This window comes from Falco cherrug, chromosome 6 (assembly GCF_023634085.1).
Source record: "Falco cherrug isolate bFalChe1 chromosome 6, bFalChe1.pri, whole genome shotgun sequence".
NCBI classification, from domain to species: Eukaryota; Metazoa; Chordata; class Aves; order Falconiformes; family Falconidae; genus Falco; species Falco cherrug.
In genome coordinates this window covers 79,511,914-79,530,292 of record NC_073702.1, presented here as the reverse complement: position 1 = coordinate 79,530,292, position 18,379 = coordinate 79,511,914, and the positions used below count along the sequence as shown (strand labels likewise).

At 37.7% G+C, this 18,379-nt stretch overlaps 1 protein-coding gene across 4 annotated transcripts in view; it reads right to left on the bottom strand.

Annotated features, from left to right (window-relative positions):
• TTC13 (tetratricopeptide repeat domain 13) overlaps window positions 1-18,340 on the bottom strand; it is a 42,296-nt gene extending 23,956 nt beyond the window's left edge. For 2 of the 4 annotated variants that reach the window (XM_055713919.1, XM_055713920.1), the window contains exons 1-8: window positions 18,106-18,340; window positions 14,539-14,633; window positions 11,564-11,639; window positions 8,682-8,752; window positions 6,486-6,551; window positions 4,341-4,433; window positions 3,121-3,237; window positions 2,210-2,320 (exon numbers count right to left, since the gene is read on the bottom strand). In XM_055713919.1, coding sequence (XP_055569894.1) covers window positions 2,210-2,320; window positions 3,121-3,237; window positions 4,341-4,433; window positions 6,486-6,551; window positions 8,682-8,752; window positions 11,564-11,639; window positions 14,539-14,633; window positions 18,106-18,325 — 849 coding nt within the window. In that variant the 5' untranslated portion in view covers window positions 18,326-18,340. The other 2 variants (XM_055713921.1, XM_055713922.1) reach the window with 2 other exon arrangements.
• Window positions 18,341-18,379: the final 39 nt, after the last annotated feature.

The following is an 18,379-nucleotide window of genomic DNA, read 5'->3' as shown; positions in this document are numbered from 1 at the left end:
CACATAATAAATGAAATAGTGCAACACTCTTTATGGTAATGACAGATTTAGCTGGAATTCCTTTGTCTGATAAGCCATGGGAATGAGTGATTCTTTTAGCATTTTAACAGAATTCAGAGATGAAATCCCTTCAGAGTTTGCTTTCAAAGCTCAATCTGGTCCCTAAGGCAAAGCAGTCTCTCCTTACAGTCTTCCTTCTTCATTTGCAATACACCTCAATTTTTGCAGTCCAAAAGACTCCTTCAAATCTGTACTCTGCCTTTCACGGTTTTACTGTGCTCTGTGCTAGTTGCACAGTTAGCAAACACCCCTCGGAGGGATTACAGAGTAAGTGATCACCTTCACACAACAACAAAGTATTGCTGCTGTGAGGAATACAATGTAATAAAAATAACATAGCTAAAAATAATTACATACATAAGTTCAAACAAATCTTCCTCTTCAAAGGATTTGATTGAGAACTCAGGTTTTTAAACTCGACTGGCTATATAAATTGGCAAACACAGTACTGAGACTTAGAATTAAGGAAGGAATAATCAACTACTTTGTATTATGAAGGAATGCCTGAAAAGTACCTTGAAGTCTATAGCTCAAGAAATTAAATGCTGTAAGGAAAGAATCATTAATACCTTTAGCCAATTCAGAGATTCTTATTCAGAAAAACTATAAAATATATTCTGAGCACCACAACATGCACAAAAGCATCTACTGAACAAAACTATAAGATAATCACCTACCATTATTGATAGGCTCACGTCCTCTAAATTAAAACCAAGAAGATTATTCCCCCAAAAAAGATCCAAAAGCAACAATCTCTTTTCACTCAAAAATGAAAACTCTGCCACCCTCATCCCAAAGCTCAGTTTTCAGCAAGCCTACTAAGACCTAACAGACGATGTGTACAGCCTTTGTCTAAGAGGCACTCAGAACCTGACTGGAAACTAAAATATACCTGGGGAAGAAAAGCCACTCATTCACAATCTCTCAGGACTTGAATATTAGAAAGGGAAGACACTTCCTTTGAGAAAAGAAATTGGGGAGGAGGTAGTGGTGGTGCAGAAATGTGTTGATCTGCATATCAGGGAAAAAAAAAAAAGCTTCTATTTTGCAAATTGAGACATTTATCCTTGTCAGTTATACTTCCACCATCACTTTCTGGGCTTTCTCTGCTGTCTACACCAAAATCAGAATTTCAATCAGACTATTATTTGCAACTAACGCGTTTGACTGCAATAAGGTACAGACAGTAAGTTCAATGACAGCCTGAAGTTCTCATAGTATACACTGAGAGCATGGAGTTTGGGTACTAAGAAAGTGGAGAAGAAGCCTGTTTGCTAAAAAAAACAAACAAACCCAAACATGCAGTGATTGCCTAAGAAAGATACTGGACTGAAACTCAGGAGTCCTGGGCTGTCTCCGGGTTTTGTCAGGATTTCTTCATACATCCTTTAATGAATTTGAAGCTCTTAACGGAGGTTAAAAAAAGGAAAGGTTCCACTTTGTTGGAATTTAAGAATCACAGTTGCATCCTCACTTTTCAGACAACTTGTCTTATTACTCTCCCCTCAGGAAAACTGCAGCGATATCTCTAAACACTTTACAAGCAAAAAACAGGTGCAACATTATCACACGTAAAACAGAAGGTTTGAGTCAGAAAATGGTGAAACACTAAAAAAAAGCATGGGAAGCACTTCCCTGCTGTTTTTTAAATCTGAGGGAGAAACTATTTTCCCCCAATTTATATAAGAGCATTTCAGAATCAACATGTAACTGAAATACACATTCACAGATGCAGGGCTTTCTATCATCAGTTTCCTTGATTACCTTCTAGTTCATTTGAGGAATTTAAAATTATTTTCCTGTTTATCACACCTAGGGAGTCTCCATTTCGTGGAAAGCAATGTTGAATATAACCATACAGATATTAGCAGAGATGCCAAATACAAACATCTTCCAAAGCACTCCACAAACACATCAGTTATCACTGATTTACCAAGAACCAGCAAGACCAGCAGTATTTACATGTCATACCATTAAGTACTACAGTCAATGGCAACTTTTCATTTTGCTTGCACTCTTTTGCCTTCAAAAGTCTCCCTTATGCAATACAAAATATGTATCAATACCAATGATATTTCTGCTATTTTATATAAGTAACTTGGAATACAGGGTATTGTTCTACATGAACTATTATTTAATACAGCCTTACCTTCAAAAGTCCTCTGTGAAAAAACGTTAAGCCTTTATAAAGCATAGCTATAGGCTGATTTTTGTTCAGTTCCAATGAGCGCTGAAAATCTTCATGGGCTGTTGCGTAATCCTGTGATAAAAGTAGAATTTCGATGACAGAGGAAACATCACACAAATGAAGAGGAATATATACACCTTTATTTTCATAAAAGTACAGAATTATGTTCTACATATGAAGTCAGTCTCAGGGCTAAGCAGCAATGATTGTCAACTGTCAGTCAGAATACCAAAGACTAAGGAATGCACAATACACTTCCAACTTTTACAGCAAGCTCTATATAAAATATAGCAAAGTAAGTGAAAAAATAGGTGGAAACAGAGTGAAATCAGAAGAATAAAGTGGGAAATCAGCTTTTTAATATTCATGCTATCTTTGAAGACAAAGTTACTTATTTTACATTAAGGCATAAGAACAACACGCACCGATCACACAGCAAAATATTAGCATTCTTGTAGGGGATTTTTGTGTGTTTGTTGTGTAGGGTTTTTTTTAAAGTATATAGAGCAGTTACCACCTTGGCCATAACTGTTTTCCTGCTTAGACTGGCATTTAACAATACTACTTAAATGCAGCTGTAGGTTATAAATCAAGTCAAATTCTTTATCCACATCCTACTCCTCAAACACACAAAATCTGAGATGTGCATACAAGGTACTTGCCCTCTGATTCACTGCAGATGAAATACTTGAAGAATACCTCTGAACTGTCAAAGGTCAACTACAGCAAAATCAGGGCTTTTGTTGCTATTTTAGTTTTTAATTTAAATAGGAAAGAAGCTCTTAAACAAAAGTAACAACTGGCAAAACCAACAAAGTAATCAACAACATCCACACAACCAAAACCAAACAGAATCCCTAAAATCCACTAACCTCAGATATGAAGTAAAGGGTACCTCTGTGCCTGTAGAGCCGTGCTGATGGTTGCAGCTGAATAGCTTTGGTGAGATCAGATAATGCTTCACTGATTCGTCCTAGTGGGGACAATATCTAAGAGTATAAAACAAATGCATAGTTTAGAGCAAACAGGCTGAATAGATTTGTTTTAGAAATATGAAGATTATTTTTTTTTCATGTTCAGCTGCAACAGAGTAACTGTATTTGCTAGAACAGGCTGTAAAGTTCTACTATATAATTTTCAGTACTTACTGCTTTTTAAACCCCTATCAAAGAGAAAAACTGAAAGCATTTTTCTCCAAAAAAGTATCAGTGTACATGAACATAACCAATAACATTTGCAGAAACCTAGTATTCCAAATAAAAACAAGTCAGCCCAAGCAAAATACTCTATTTCAACACATTCAACTGAAAATCTAATTAAAATACTCTCAAACTTTTCTATTTTGAACAATATTCTCCCCAATGGAAAATGGTCTACTTTACAATTATTTGAATGCCTTTCATATTTTAGAGCAAGATTATTATCAAATGTATTAATAAATCATTAAAAACATGAACATTGTGAATTACAATTTCATATTATGGCAGTTACCATTATACAGTATGCTGACTTTAATAAATATTTATGCTTTTGGTTTGCCTACAAAGCTGCTTCTTGAAATCCATTTTCTGTAATTTAGTTGGCAAAACAAAATATCGTTTTCAAAATGAAAAATACCTGTGTATCTGAATGATATTTAACTTATATGCATTAAAAATGAAACCAAACCATGCGTTAAAAACTCATGCTTTACAAGTTCAGTGTTTTACCAACTAGTCCTAACAATACATTTACTAAGGTGACACTAAGTGCAAACAGTAAGGTCCAAGTGACATTTAGGTTCATTTTATTAAAAAAAAAACAAAACACCAAACCATACATGATCTTGCTATATATATAGTATGTCAAAAACTAAACACTTAGACATAATATATGCCATTCTATTGGCTATAGTAACTCCATATGGTATATGTTTCATTTAAAAAATCCCATTCCATCAACTACACTGAGAGCATATGTGTGTATCTTAAAAGGAGGAATGTTCACAGAAAAACACAGGTAAGAGCTTTAGTCATTAAATCACTGAAGAAATACTTGAGAACACTGTGTAATTGCACCTTCTCCAAAAATCTGAAAAGAGAAAAACACTCACTTCTGCTCGCTGTTCAAATACTTCAGGATGATCTGGTGCTAGACTAATCACCCTACTGAGCTCAAACAGAGCGAGTTCAGCATTTTTCATATCCTGAAAAGGAGAGAAATGAACAAGGTAAACAACTGTGCATACTTACAAGTAACATACCATGAAGTCTGAAGGACAACAAGATTACCTAAGTTTCTGCAAGCGTATCAGTTCAGATGAAAAGCCCTTCACACCTTTGCTAATAAAATTAAGATGCAGTATTGTACAAACAGCTAAAAAACCACCCCCACCTATCTGCTATAAACAAGAAAGCTAAACTTTGCTTGTACACATCATCTTTGTGCTGTAGCTCTAATAATTTAATAATATAACAGAATAAAAATTAGGTTTACAGCTCCACAGATACCTGTCTTGGCAGCCAAGTGTACCCTCACTCACCAGTGTTTTCATCAGTACTATCTGTAACCTAATCCAAGTAGTACTGGTGAATGTGTTGATGCCATCAGCATCTTGGCTAAGTTTTTACGTTGTCCTCAATAAATCGTAGGGTAGAATCAATTACTTAATTGGGAAAAAAAACCCAAACTGCTTATATAGCAAGTACTAGATTAGATTTCATTGATCTTTTTCAAGGCAAAAAATTTTGCGTGTTTAATTAACATAATCTTTTTGTCTTGGAAGTGTCACTCGCAGAAACTTTTATGAAGTGAAGCTGCTTCAACATCTAGCTGAACTGAGGAAACAAACTCATGCTGGTGTTTAAAACATGCAAATATGAGGGACTTCAAGCTCCTCACAGCACCACTAAATAATTAAATATTTTGCACAAAGGAAATTTTCAAGGAGTTATTCAACTATTCTTTCTTCTAGAATTCCAGCAACCATTCAGTCACAATTCAATGAGCCACAAACTCCAACTACAAGGACCATAGTCTACTTCTAAACTTGTATTTACTCAGTAAATTGAGCAGCCAGCTATAATTAAGTAATTATTAAAAAAAAAATCCAAAGTTAAATATCAAGGTGGTATATGTATCAAGAGGTGCCTCAAGAGGCAAGCAGCAATACAAAGCCCATTGGACTGAAAGAGCTGATGATGCTTCCAAGCTGCAATAGAAGACTTTTGTTTCCAGATACAGACTAGATGTGGAGACAAATTCAGTGGGACTTCATAAACCTGCCTCTCACAGGCAAGATACTGCCTGTTTTCCTATTAGATAACTCTTTACAGTGGCTGTAGCTCCCAGCCTTACTATCCACCACCCACAGCTGTGCTTGTATCATCTTTTTGCACCCTTGCTTCATGCTGCTTTGCTTCCGCAGTCTCTTGAATGAAATGTACCCATAGCTTGAGCAGTATGATCCACTAGATCCCGCTATGTTATGGGGCACCTACCAAGGGATGAACACATCATTATAGTAGTGTTGTCTCACAGAGTTCGTTATACCTGGTGTGGAAAAACCCAATCTCACACACAGAGCTGAGATACTATTTATTGCACGTCTGCGAAGAGATGGGTGCTACATGGTAAATCCACAAAGCTAGCGTGCCTCTTAACACATAGTAAAGCATTTTATACACTTTGAACAACTGTTCATAATTACATTTAGTGACACTTAACTCTCATCGGTTCTTATGGACCTCATCTCCATTTAAAGGTACAACATTCTTTTTTTTCCACCCCATGTTCTGTAGGGAGGGAGCTTTGTTAGTAGGGGCTTTCTTTGCTCCAGGGTAGATTTTTTAGTATGCTCATTAGAAGAGTTCACACATAGTTCAAGTAATTTTCTGTTTGATCTCATTAACCATTTAGTTCTCCTCGAACTCATAATGTCCCAGCTTGACATATTTATGGTGTCTACTCCTTCTCCCAAGGCCATGTTTTGTTAACTATTTTAACATCCTCTGTTTTCCAAATTCTTTCTTTTTTTCATTATAGATATTTACATAATTTGTCTAAATTTCAAGTTTAACAACAGACTGACCTTCTATTAAGCACATAAATGCAAGCTGGTTGACTACAGTAGAACTGCATAAAGACTTTGGGATGTACCTATCAAGTCCTAATCAGTCTAGCTCCTGTAAAGAGTCCTTCTTATAGTTTGGATTCAAATAATTCAGTCAGATATTAATTTAAATAATTATCTGCTTACATGTAGTCCTTTTTTTCCATATGCTATCCCTCGTCCATAAATTGCACTAACCAGCTCCGGTTCTTCCTGTTAAGATTAAAAATGAATACAATAATCAGTTGTGGTTGTTCTGGTAGTGGTTTTGTTTGCAAAAAGATATCTCTCTCCAATATGTATTTAATTCTTACTGATATTAAAAGTATTAAGCAATGAACAATCACAGCTGTCAGGTAAGGAAATTGATTGTATTATACTCCATACAACCATAGCTGTCCAAACTTCATTTCTTGTAACCTTCTTGGTAATTTTATGCCTTCTTTTGTCTAATGTCACTGAAGCAGTAATAAACAAACACAATTTTCCATTCAAAGCTTGTTTTGTTTGTAATTTAAATTTGAGATTTAAAACTGGGAAGCAGGAAGTTGTGACATCCTGATGAAATTTGTGTTCAGGCAGCAACTAAAACCAGAGGTGTTCTGCCAAAATAGTTCTGCAAAATTCAAACAAACTTTCCTTGGGTTAGATTTAAGTCCATGACTTTCCAGCCACCTAAGGGGAAGCATCTTAGATAGGCAATCTATTTCTTGTTCAATGTTATTTACTCTGGCCATTGTTTCCCATCCAAATTTGAAGAACTACAACAGCAAAACTGATCTTCTTGGCACAATGCCTATTGCAGTCAGTCTCCCTGAAAACCAGTCAGGAATCACACCATCTTCACACCTGCAAGCAACACAGCTGTGCTACAAAAGTTTGTAACATAGGCCTCCTCTCATTTAACTGGGACAACTGCCAAGAAAGAAATTCTTTCCTCCACAAAACAACAGATACGTGCCACACCAATGCTGACAGCTTGCCAGACTTGAGCAGATTCCAAGTGTATGCTTGCCAATGTCAATTTGAGGTAACTTCCCTACTTTTAATACAGTGGCTAAGCAAGGCTTTTTTGTTCTGCTAAAAGTTTTAATACTCACTTCATACATATTTAAAAGTGCTTTACAGAAGACAGAGTGAATAATTGTAACCAATTTACAGCCTTTCAGGCATACAATAAGCATCATATTCATTTCAACTCAGATGTGTGCATTGCAAAGATACTGTATTATAAACACACTTCTCACAATATCTTTCTACAGTCACTGTATCTTGCTTATCTTCACTCACATTAAGCTTCCTTCTTAATAAAGAGAAGGCAGGAAACAAAGTCCAGTGGTTTTTGAAGCTGGATTTCTCATTAGGGTTAAAAAAAAATATATAATAATTCCTCACATTAAAACCAAATGAAAGACAGATATCACTAAACATCTAAAACAAACAAACGAAAAAACCCAACAAAAAACATTCTGGTTCTTTGATAAATTCCCTGGAATAATTCCACTGAGTTGCCACACTTTCACTCAATTTAAGTACAGGCCATACGACATCCGAGTTAAAAAAAAAATATATGCTAGTATTTGCAGTATTGCTTTCAGTTTGCGTTTGTGTATTACAACCAGTTTAGATCAAAAAGCAGGTCCGTGCTTCTGATAGTTTAAAAGCTTCAGCTAAAGCTGATTTCAGAATACTGTATTTTCATGGCTAAGAAACTGAAACTATTTGGGTTGGTTTTATTTTAGAAGTTGCTATCTTTACTTCATAGAAGAAGATTCAGAATTCTTTACCTTAGTCAGAAAAAAAAAAGTTAAAGTATTAGTTATATTTTACTTATATATTAAACTCATCAAATGCTTACCACAGAAGACAGATAAACCCATCATACAAAAATCACTTAGCACTGTGAAAGCAACACAGTACTTGCCACTAGCAGTAAGTGATCTCTGTCAGGTTTTTTTCTGATATTACTGGCAACATGGTAACCGTCACCCAAAAAAATCCACATTAAAATGTCTCAGCCTACACATTAAGAAAGCAATTAAAGGAACTTCAATTTTGCACAGGTTGGATTTCTGAAAATGCTTTGGTTTTTTTCTTGTCAAAAGTGCCATAAAAAGTTTATTCCTACAGATGAGAAAAACACTCACCAAATAACCAAGACACTGAATCACCTGATTTTAAGAGTATGCTTATGTTTGGTTAGGGAAAAAAAATGAATAATAGAATAATTACTCATATTAAATTCCTTAATTGAATCTTTCAATTAAATAATTTTGAATAAAAGTGTATTGTAATATCCAATTTCATAAAGTGATTTTTTAAGGTTCCAAACAGAGAACTCACCTGCAGCATTGTTGAAAAATGTCGTATGGCTTCATCATACAAGCTGTTGCCAATCAACACGTAGGCAATTGCTAACAAAACATTACAAATGTAAATAAAAAAGCAAAAAACATCTGTGGGGATTTTTTAAATATATTTTTTCAGTTTCGTTGTATTTAATACAAGTTCCTGCATTGCACTGAAGATTTAAGAAGTCAAATGATTTCTGAACTGCCACTGAAATGACTTCCCTCAACCACTACCTACCATTTATTAATTGCTCAATTCATATTGTGCTCAGCAGAATTGTTTTGGGGTTTTGTAGTTTGTTTATGTTTTTTTCTCTTCTTTTTACAAATAGTTCAGGAAAGGCTCCATGTTTGTTTCTAAACTACCAGGAAAAGTACCATGATCCCATTTAGTAGCCCTAGTTGCTTTCTCAATTATATGTGAGCCTGGCTAATACTGGGTAACTTTTTTTTGTTAATTCCATTTAGAGAACATCTGATTTTACTTGTTTGTACACATTTTGCTAAACTTCATTAGCTCACAATAAGTTTTTCCTTCATTTGAATTATCCAGAAAAACCTCAACTAAAGTGATTCCATTAAAGATTTGAAAACTACAGAATCTTTTCCCATGTTAAAATTACGAAAAGCTTTAAAGTTCTTTCATATCCTTCTGCTCTGGAGTAGAAACCAAATGTTTGAAAGAAACAGACCATTGTTTTAGAAACATGTTCCTGTAATCTCCACAAGATATAAAAATACAGTCAAGTCACAAGACAAGAAAGCTGTGGTTGCACTTGCATGACTGAGGTTCAGTTCTCACAGCTGAATATCTCAAGATTGTTTCATTTTGCATGTTTTAATCTCTCACAGTTCTTAACTCTGGACTAAGCTCTGTCTACACTGCCCACAGAAAACAAGTATCTTGCAGACCAGAGCTGTGAAAGTTAAACTAAAACTTTTCCCCAGGCAGTTCGCACAAATGGCTGACAGTGGAACTAAGAACAGGAATTCATCGTTCCCTATACTTCTAAAGAGTTTTAAGACTCATCCAAACAGAATGGAAGAGGCACTTATCAGCTTAATTATTTACTCAAACATGAGAAGTGACAAATAAGCCAGGTAGAACAACAGTATTTTTAAAAGGACACTGACACTTAACCTTCCTGCAGGCAGAGCCACATTGTTGTTTTGGCAGTGTTGCTAAGCTCTGTTCATTAAAGAAGGAAAAAAGTTAAATGAAAGAGAAATAAGACATATATTTAATCCAAAGATTGTCTCATTCTTGGAGCATTCCTATTATGCAGAAGGCAGTATTTGTGTGCAATATAAGCTTTTTCCTCAATACAAAAAAAGCTTCACTTGGTACAGATATATAGCACTGCCAATGAAGGAAAGAAAACTGGCAGGGTGAAGGATAGGTTGAAGAGCTCTTGAACTTTCCTCATTTCAGTATCGTCCAAGACTACACAGTTCTTAGTATCATCTTTACAGCTCCAATCCCCAAATACAGAACACTTGACACATAAAGACAGTATTAAGGAAAAAAATGGAGGAAGCAAGACAAAGACGACACATGGTCTTGCTGATAAAGAGTTTATTCTGTTACTCCAAGACTCCTGGCAAAACACAGGAGGTCGTAAGACTATGTCTGTAAAACTATTGCAAGTTATTGGCAACTAGTAGCTGATATAGCATCAGCTTCTTTTAAAATAACATCTTTTAAATCTTTTCACCTTTAATTGAATACTACAAAAATAAAAATAAGTACTTTATTACAAAAAAAAAAATCTAGGAGTTAACAATTGTCCATTAGCCCAAGTATTTGGGTACCAACACTGTTCAGAACACCCCATTCACATTTTTCTTAGAACAACTAAAAGTAAAACGCATAAACAAGAAGGACCCAGGCTCCTCACATGACATACTTGAAATAAAGTGGGTAGGGAGGTGCCAGCCTACAGGCCAAAAATGAGGAAACAGACCTTCCTTCTGGCATAGTCTTCCAAGGCTACAGAGCAGATACTAAAAGCATCAGACATTTTCTGTTGGATGGAATTTCAGTATTTGCAGGATTTTATGAACATATTTAAGTATGCTATGAGCATGAAAAATGATTAAGCTCCCAAATTTTCCTGGGCAAATTTGTGAAGGCAGAAATTATGTCACAGAAAAATTGCTGACAATTTAAAACAATCATTTTAATTTCATTAAGCAATTTAATGAGTACAGTCTCCCTTTGCTTTTATATAACAGACAGTCTGCTGCCTTCTTTGACATACATCCTTAACAATCTCTTTGCTGCCTTATAGTATCCTGCTTCCTACAAAGGATACATTTGGAGAAGCAATGCAAGTAACTCCAAGTAATTTGAGAAAAGTGTTTCCCATTGCTTCCATTTTCTGCAGAGTGTGCTTTGAAAAAATGTCAAGTAGCAGCCTGTGTAAGGACATAATTCAGAAAGCCTTCCTGCTGTTTATAAGTGTTTATTGGAAGAGTACATAGAGAGGGGAAGACTAATCCAAGATCTACGCTTGATAGAAAGCATTGGTAAAATCTTCTGGGTGTTTTAATAGTTTTAGTCATCAATAATGACAGAAAAAGGGAAGGAGGAAGTAGCTGAGACTGTTTAACAAGATTAATCAAAATGGTTTTTGGACACCTGCTTAAGCAGTCATGGTGAAGAGTTCTAGTGAACAAAGCAGAAAAGATTTTTAGGAAGAGAGATACATATTTTCTTTGCGTGACCAGAGAAAACTCACTGTATTTTCAGGCTTACTGGGATCACTTTAAAATTAATGCATCACTAAGGAATCATCAGTTTAGTGTCAAAACATTCAGTGCTAATAATTAGCACGTAATTCACCTGCACAAACCTTATGTACGGCATCTTACCCAATTCTTCATTTGTGTTGTCATTATCAGTAGCAAATGGAAATCGTTTTTGCTCTGCAAGCAACTTCGCTTGACTCTGTAAAACATCATGGTTTTTAAGTGTTCAGCAAACAATAGTAAAAAATTTAATAGAAAACCTGTGTCTTAAAACCTTAAGAGAATGCCTTAAATTAAAAAGTTAAGAGTAATGCGATTGCTTTAAGGTAACTGAAAACAAAATCATTCCCAGTTCTCCACAAAGAGAAAAATTGCCCTTCAGTCAGGTGCTGCTGTTATCCTCTCTAACACAAGGCTAACCAACCTTTGAGATGAATGGACATTATCTGCCTTTTACCAGTGTCTGATGCTATATCTGCTTAACATGAAGTTTTGGAAATCTTTCTAAGACACATGCTACTTCATATGAAAGCTTATACTCTTTACTGCATTAATTATTCCTTCATCTCCTTCAAAGGGTACTACAAAAGAGTAAACACTGACAATGAAACGCTGAAAAGAATATTGCTCCAGAAACAAAGGTTAACCTTAACTTAACAGTGCTGTACTAAATTAAAAAGGCTGTCCTTTTAACAGTGGCTTTGCCAGTTACAGACTTTGTTCAGCCAATTGTAGCCTCATCTAAGATTTCTGTTCCTCAAATAATGTGCCTACAGAAACCAATACTGCCAAAGACAACACCTCAGAAATAAATAGTCTTCATTTTCACAAGTATTTTCTATAGACAGCTGTAAGCCTACCAGAGCAGTTTATGTCAGAAAGGTATAAAATGCTCATTTAACTAATAGGCCTTCAAAACTGTTTTAGGAAGCAAGAAGGGGAAAACATTACTTCTGGTACTGCTCAGTTCTCTTCCTTTGCTTCAGCTAGACAGCACATATGTACATCTTTAACTTCAGAGAAGACAGTTAAGCACCTTAAACATCAGAGAATATATTTAATTCATCATTTCCTCTACTAAGAGGACTGCACTTTGTCCTTCTCCCGTCTGCTTTTTTTTTGCTTGCTCAGTCAAAAGTAGCCTTGTTACTTGTCTGCATGACAGATATTTCAGAGATCTACAAAAAGCAAAAAGCCAAATCTCATTGCACGGTTTCTGCCCTCTTCATCCAATAATCTTAGGAATGAGAAAAATTATGATCTGCTCTAAAAATTTGGGTATTTTGTAGGGTATGAATGTTTAGCAAAATCTTGTTTTTACTGCAACTGGAGATCATGTATGAGCTCTACATTACCCTGTGACATTCTGAGTATTATTACTCCACCTACCGCTGCACCTACAGTAACAGAATGGAAAAGTTCTTTTATTCAAGGAAAAAAAGTCCTTAAAAACCAGCACAAAAATGGGCAGGGTTCAACAGGTATACCAGTTGGAAGACTAAATCTACTTTGCAGACCACATATTCATAAATCACACACCTCCAAACACAACCTTTTTGCATCATTAATGGCCTTCAGGTAATTTTCAGAAAGTGATGGTCAGTTTTTAACTCTGCAAAACATATTCTGTAATTGTCTTAATGTTAGAAAAAAAATCATTTTTACTGAAGGACAACCTCTTCCTTGGTGAATTTTACAAAAAAAGGCCTACACTTCTTTGTCTGCAGACATAAGATAACATATAGCAAGACTCTACGCTGGGTACTGGAAAAGCTATAACCAAAAGAATCTGCCATTACATTAACACCCTATGAGTGACAGAGCTGCATGTGACACTCGGCAGGAAAAATACCACAGTTTCCCCCGCCTTCATCTACCTTGTCTGTTGTGTTATCATAGAACAACAGAACACTGTTTGGTTCTTGGGGTGGTGGAGGAAGGGGATACATACTTCTTCAACAAATTCTGAATCCAGTTAGAGGTTAGAAATCCTGCAGCTCTAGATGCAAAAATGGCAAGTCATTCTGCCTTCAATAAATGAGAGAAGAATTTTCACCACAACACCAGTTCCTGATAGGTTGAATTGTTGCTTTCTTCAAAACATTTTTTTTTTAAACAGGGAAATTTCTTATAAACTAATACACATTTTGCTTACTTAGAAAGAATTGCTAGTACCCCTAGGCTAGACTAGACAGAAGGTCTGACTGGTATCTGAAGAAGTAAGGCCAAAGAAGAGTATTCAAGTGAAATAACTGATTTGGTGGAATTGCAGTAGAGTAGTTTTGTTTCTGAATACCACCTCTGGAGAAGTTGCTTCAAATTACAATATTGTTTCCATGCCCCCTCATAGCCAATAATTTCCACAAATTTGCCGAGGCTTCTTTGTATAATCACATGTGAATTATTTGAAGATTTTATATATCTGTGACTCTACTGGACTGAAGAAGTAACAAACAACCTGTGTTCTGATGTAGACTGATGATCTTGAACAAGATCAATAAGTGAACAGTAGCGTTGCAAGAAAACCCAAATTCCAAAATAATTCTCTTAAAGTCTCCCTACCAAGAGATACTCTCCTTTTGTTGGAATGTTCTCCACATACCATGTCTGTATTACGTTTAGTGAAATATGTTCTGAATTCTCTATCATCAGTGCCCAATGTTATTCCTGCAGTGATTGCAAGTCATCACTCCTACTCTTACACGCATTTTGTGGTAAACCCCCTCAGGTAGTTAAATTGGGTAAAAACTAACACACCTCTCCCTTTTTCAGCCATAGCCCCTGCACACCTAAAACTAAAAAATTAATTGGGAGTCTAATCCAGGTGACTGTTAGCTTTCAGTGGAAACATCAGCTTCAATTAGATGAAACTGCTGACCGCCCTAGAGATTCATGATGGAGTACTACGAAATCATACTTTCATGAGCAACTTCAGTTCATTCATATTTAAGCCTCTGGGGACCTATGCCTACTGATCAATAGATTCTATCTGTTGTTATTTGCCTGAACTTCATTCTAACTGGTTATGCAGCTAAAGTAATCTGCAACTTCAGCAATCTATTAAAAATTATTTTGTAATTATATTCTTGATAACATACCAGAATTTTTTCTGTGTTGAGAGAAAGCACAGATTCACAAGATGAAGATGCTCCTATGTCACAATCTGATTCATGGAAGTGCAAAAATGATGAATCTGGGGGAAGAGAGAGAAAATACTTTTATGAACTCAAAGAGTTACGTGTATGTTCTATTATAACATCTCACATTTCCTCACGTTCATCTGAACAGCTTCCCCATTGGGCACTCCACAGGGCAGAGCTTTCATGAGGTGCTTTCAGCCCACAGCACATCCAAACAGCCAGGGAAGCAATAGCTGACACAACTGCTTTTATATAATTAGTTTTATCACTACTTCTGCTTATGCTTTTGGCTAAAGATACATGAAGGGAAAAGAAAAAGTGCTGGAAAAAAAAAGGGGGGGGGGCAGGCAGGATAAAAAGGGAGGAAGCTGAAAACAAATAAGAAAAGTTTAGGGTAAACATGTCCCCATTTGGCATTATGATTCTGTTGTTTGGCCCAAGAAATTAAAGATAAAATTATCATTCCAATCCCAGAGAGGAAAGTAAATGGAATGGACCATAAAGAGTAGGGAAAGAGCTACTGCTGGAAGTCTAGGAAACAGAGGTATAAAGACTGTGAAAAGCAGACAGAACAGTAAACCATAATTGACTGAACATCTGCAAAGGTCCCCATAGGTATGTTACCAAGAAGGCCATTACAAAAATGTTAAGATTGACTGAAATCTATGAAAAGCTAAACACAGCCTGTTGGCATAGCAGAGAAAAAGTGTAATAAATGAAAGAAATACAGAAGGAACAGTAATAATCAACAAAATCCCCAAGACTGATAGACTATAGAAGTCCCTATTTTACCTACATGGTACTTTTAACTGCTACCCCAAAAGAATTATTAGCTTTCAAATCTTCAGATAAAGCTTCTATTAACTTCAAATATTTCAAGAGTAAACAAGAAAAAACAAATCTCTTTGATTCCATGTCAAAAATACCGAATTTTATCATCTCCCCTAATGTTTGTAAATGTAAGCTTGATGCCAAGTTTGAAAGGCTGGGGGGCAGTACGTGTTTCCAATTCACTTTTATAGCAGTGCTATTCTCATATTTTGATTACATAATGGTTGCAGTTACTTACTCCCCATTTCTCACAAGTACAGTGCTAAAAGAGAAAAAGAAACAGTCTTCTTTAAAGAGACGTCAAAATGGCATCTAAAATCATTCCCTGTAAATAGAAACTTGGAACTAAGTTGGGCAATAAACAATAACTGGTGGGAGAAGTTTTACAACAGAAGGAAGAGGGGCAAAAAGCAGAAGGTCAAAGTTTACAGTCAGACAGTTCCAAAAGAACAGTGTCTCATCACTCATAGTTTCCAGAAAAAAAGTTGCCAGTAAGAGGTTTCAACACTGCCCTTTGCTCTTCACCTTGGCCAAACCCTCCCGTGCTACGGCAGCATTATTAACACATTAGTTCTGTGTTGGTGCTTGGAAGTCAGTGACAGTTAAAAGCCATTTCTGTGGATTCACTGAGCAGTATTTGCTTCACAAACCAAAACAAAGTGGTGCATGCGCAGCCTAGCCTACCTCCAGGATAACTTCCTACTTAATAGCAGGAACATAGGGAAGGAAGTTTTTACTAAGGTGCCAGGGAATAAGAACAGCCTGTTACAATCTTACAAGGGGAAAAGGACCCTTCAAATCTTGCAGTTCTTGGGGCAACAATCTCCTTTACTCGTAAGGCAGAATGGATCTGTCTTTTTCTCCAAGTTAGATGCAGTCAAACCTGTACCACTCTGCCTCATTAACAACTTTATGAAAATGCAAAAACACTAACCAGAGAAATTACCCTGGACCCTACAGCAGGCTACAAGAGAAACTATCAGAGATAAAAACATTATCAGCTTTTGGGAAAGCTGTACTAAAACAAAGACTGAGAGCTTATGGGATTTTTTTCAACTGGCAATTTATTTAGCCACAGGATTTCCATAGCAAGGAGTGAACTGCTATACAGCTATTTCAGGGGAAGTATGCTGTTCTCTAATTAAGGGCTATCTTACCACCAGTGTATGCAAAGTGTCTGGGGTACCTGATGATTTAAGCAGAATTCCTTATATCAATCCCAGTTACACTGGTCTCTTTCAAACAACAACCACCATTAAATCTAAATTTAATCTTCCAAATACACTTCTGAAGGAGTATCCTGAGTCAATCATTCACGTCCAAGTAACAGAAGAGATGTAATCAAATGCTTTGCCATTTATTAACTTGTAGGGTATACAGATTTTATCTCAACACTGAGTGAAAGTACTTTTTGTTTTATGCTTAAGCTTGAATGATTTGGAGCAATGGTCACCTGAGAGAAATGCTAAATCAGATTATGAAAGTTATGTACTGTAGCTTTCAGCCACTGTAGCCACCTAAAAAAAAAAAAAAAAAGCAGCCAAAAATACCTACTTGACACAGCTGATAGAGATAAAAACCAGCCAAAGAACTTTAAGCTGTCATGACATACCGGGGGGCGGCGGGGGGGGGGGGGGAAAGCAGATGTAGGAAACTCATAACAAGCTATTTCTATAAAGTTTGTAATTTTGGTGGATTACATTAACTGTATATTGTCCTTAGGGACCCACAGCAATTGTTGATATGACCACAGGCTTTACGAAATAAAGGTAAAAAAACTAAAACCCTGCAGACAACTATGCAGACATGACACATAACTGGTTATTCTCATATAAATAATTTAGTGTTTCTATTGTATTGATAAAACCTTTTTCTTCATCTGTATTACGGGTATACTGTGATCCAGACTGGTATTTTTGTATTGCACGTTCACACTATGCTTGTGATCAAAGAATGTAACAGATCACTTAATCACATGATCCTGTTGCAACGGATCTTTAAGAACATAGAAATAGTTTTAACTGTGCCTGGATTACAAACTGTCAATTAACTTGAAAAAGACCAGAAGATCTGCTGCTTGAACTTGGTGCTCATCAAGAGAAACAGCCAGTTCACCAGCAAAATATATATATATAACTGGAGACGAAAATGAATCACGCCACATTCAACGCAACAATACGAGCACAAGGTGTCGGCATGTGTGTGTCCCACCGAGCACAGGGATTAAGCAGCACGCCGAGCCCAGCAGCCGGGCTTGGCAGGTTGGCGAGTGGGACCACAGGAATCCTGCGGGATGGCACAGGCCCTCGCTTCGCCCGTCCAAGGGCCGAGGGCTCTTCCCCCGCTCGGCGCCCCGGCGGCCGTCTCTGCTCCGCACCACACAGCGGTACAACGCGACCCGGCGTGCAGCTCACACACAAGGTGCCTCACTCCAAGTCAGCGGAACCGCCGCGGCGGCACAGCCCCGCCGCCCCGACCCCGCGCCGCCCCAACCCCGCGCCCACCCGTGGTGCCTCAGCGGGAGGCAAGGCCCGGCCGCGCTTCCCTCTCCAGCTCCCACCGCCGGGGCGAAGGGAGGCAGCGCTCCCACACCCCCTCCCCCGGGCTCAGGGCTCCGCGGGGCCGCCGGCCGAACGGTCGCCGCGCTCCCGCCCCGGGGCTGGGGCGGTCACCATAGCAACGCCCCCGACTCACCGCACTCGGCAGAGTACTGCTCTGCCCACTCCCCCGCCGAGCCACAGCCCCCCGCCGGGCCCTGGCGCTGCCGGCGCAGCTCCTGCTTTAGCAGGGACAAGGCCGGGTACTGCTCGGTCAAGGCCAGCGCAACCCGGACCAGGGCCAGCACGGCCAGCGGCACCCACAGCCCCCTCAGCGCCCCGCAGCCGCCGGCAGGTGCCATCTTCCCAGGGCGCATGCGCACCGCTTCCGCCTCGGCGGGGGACGGGGGCGCCCCCCCTGCGGCAGCGGC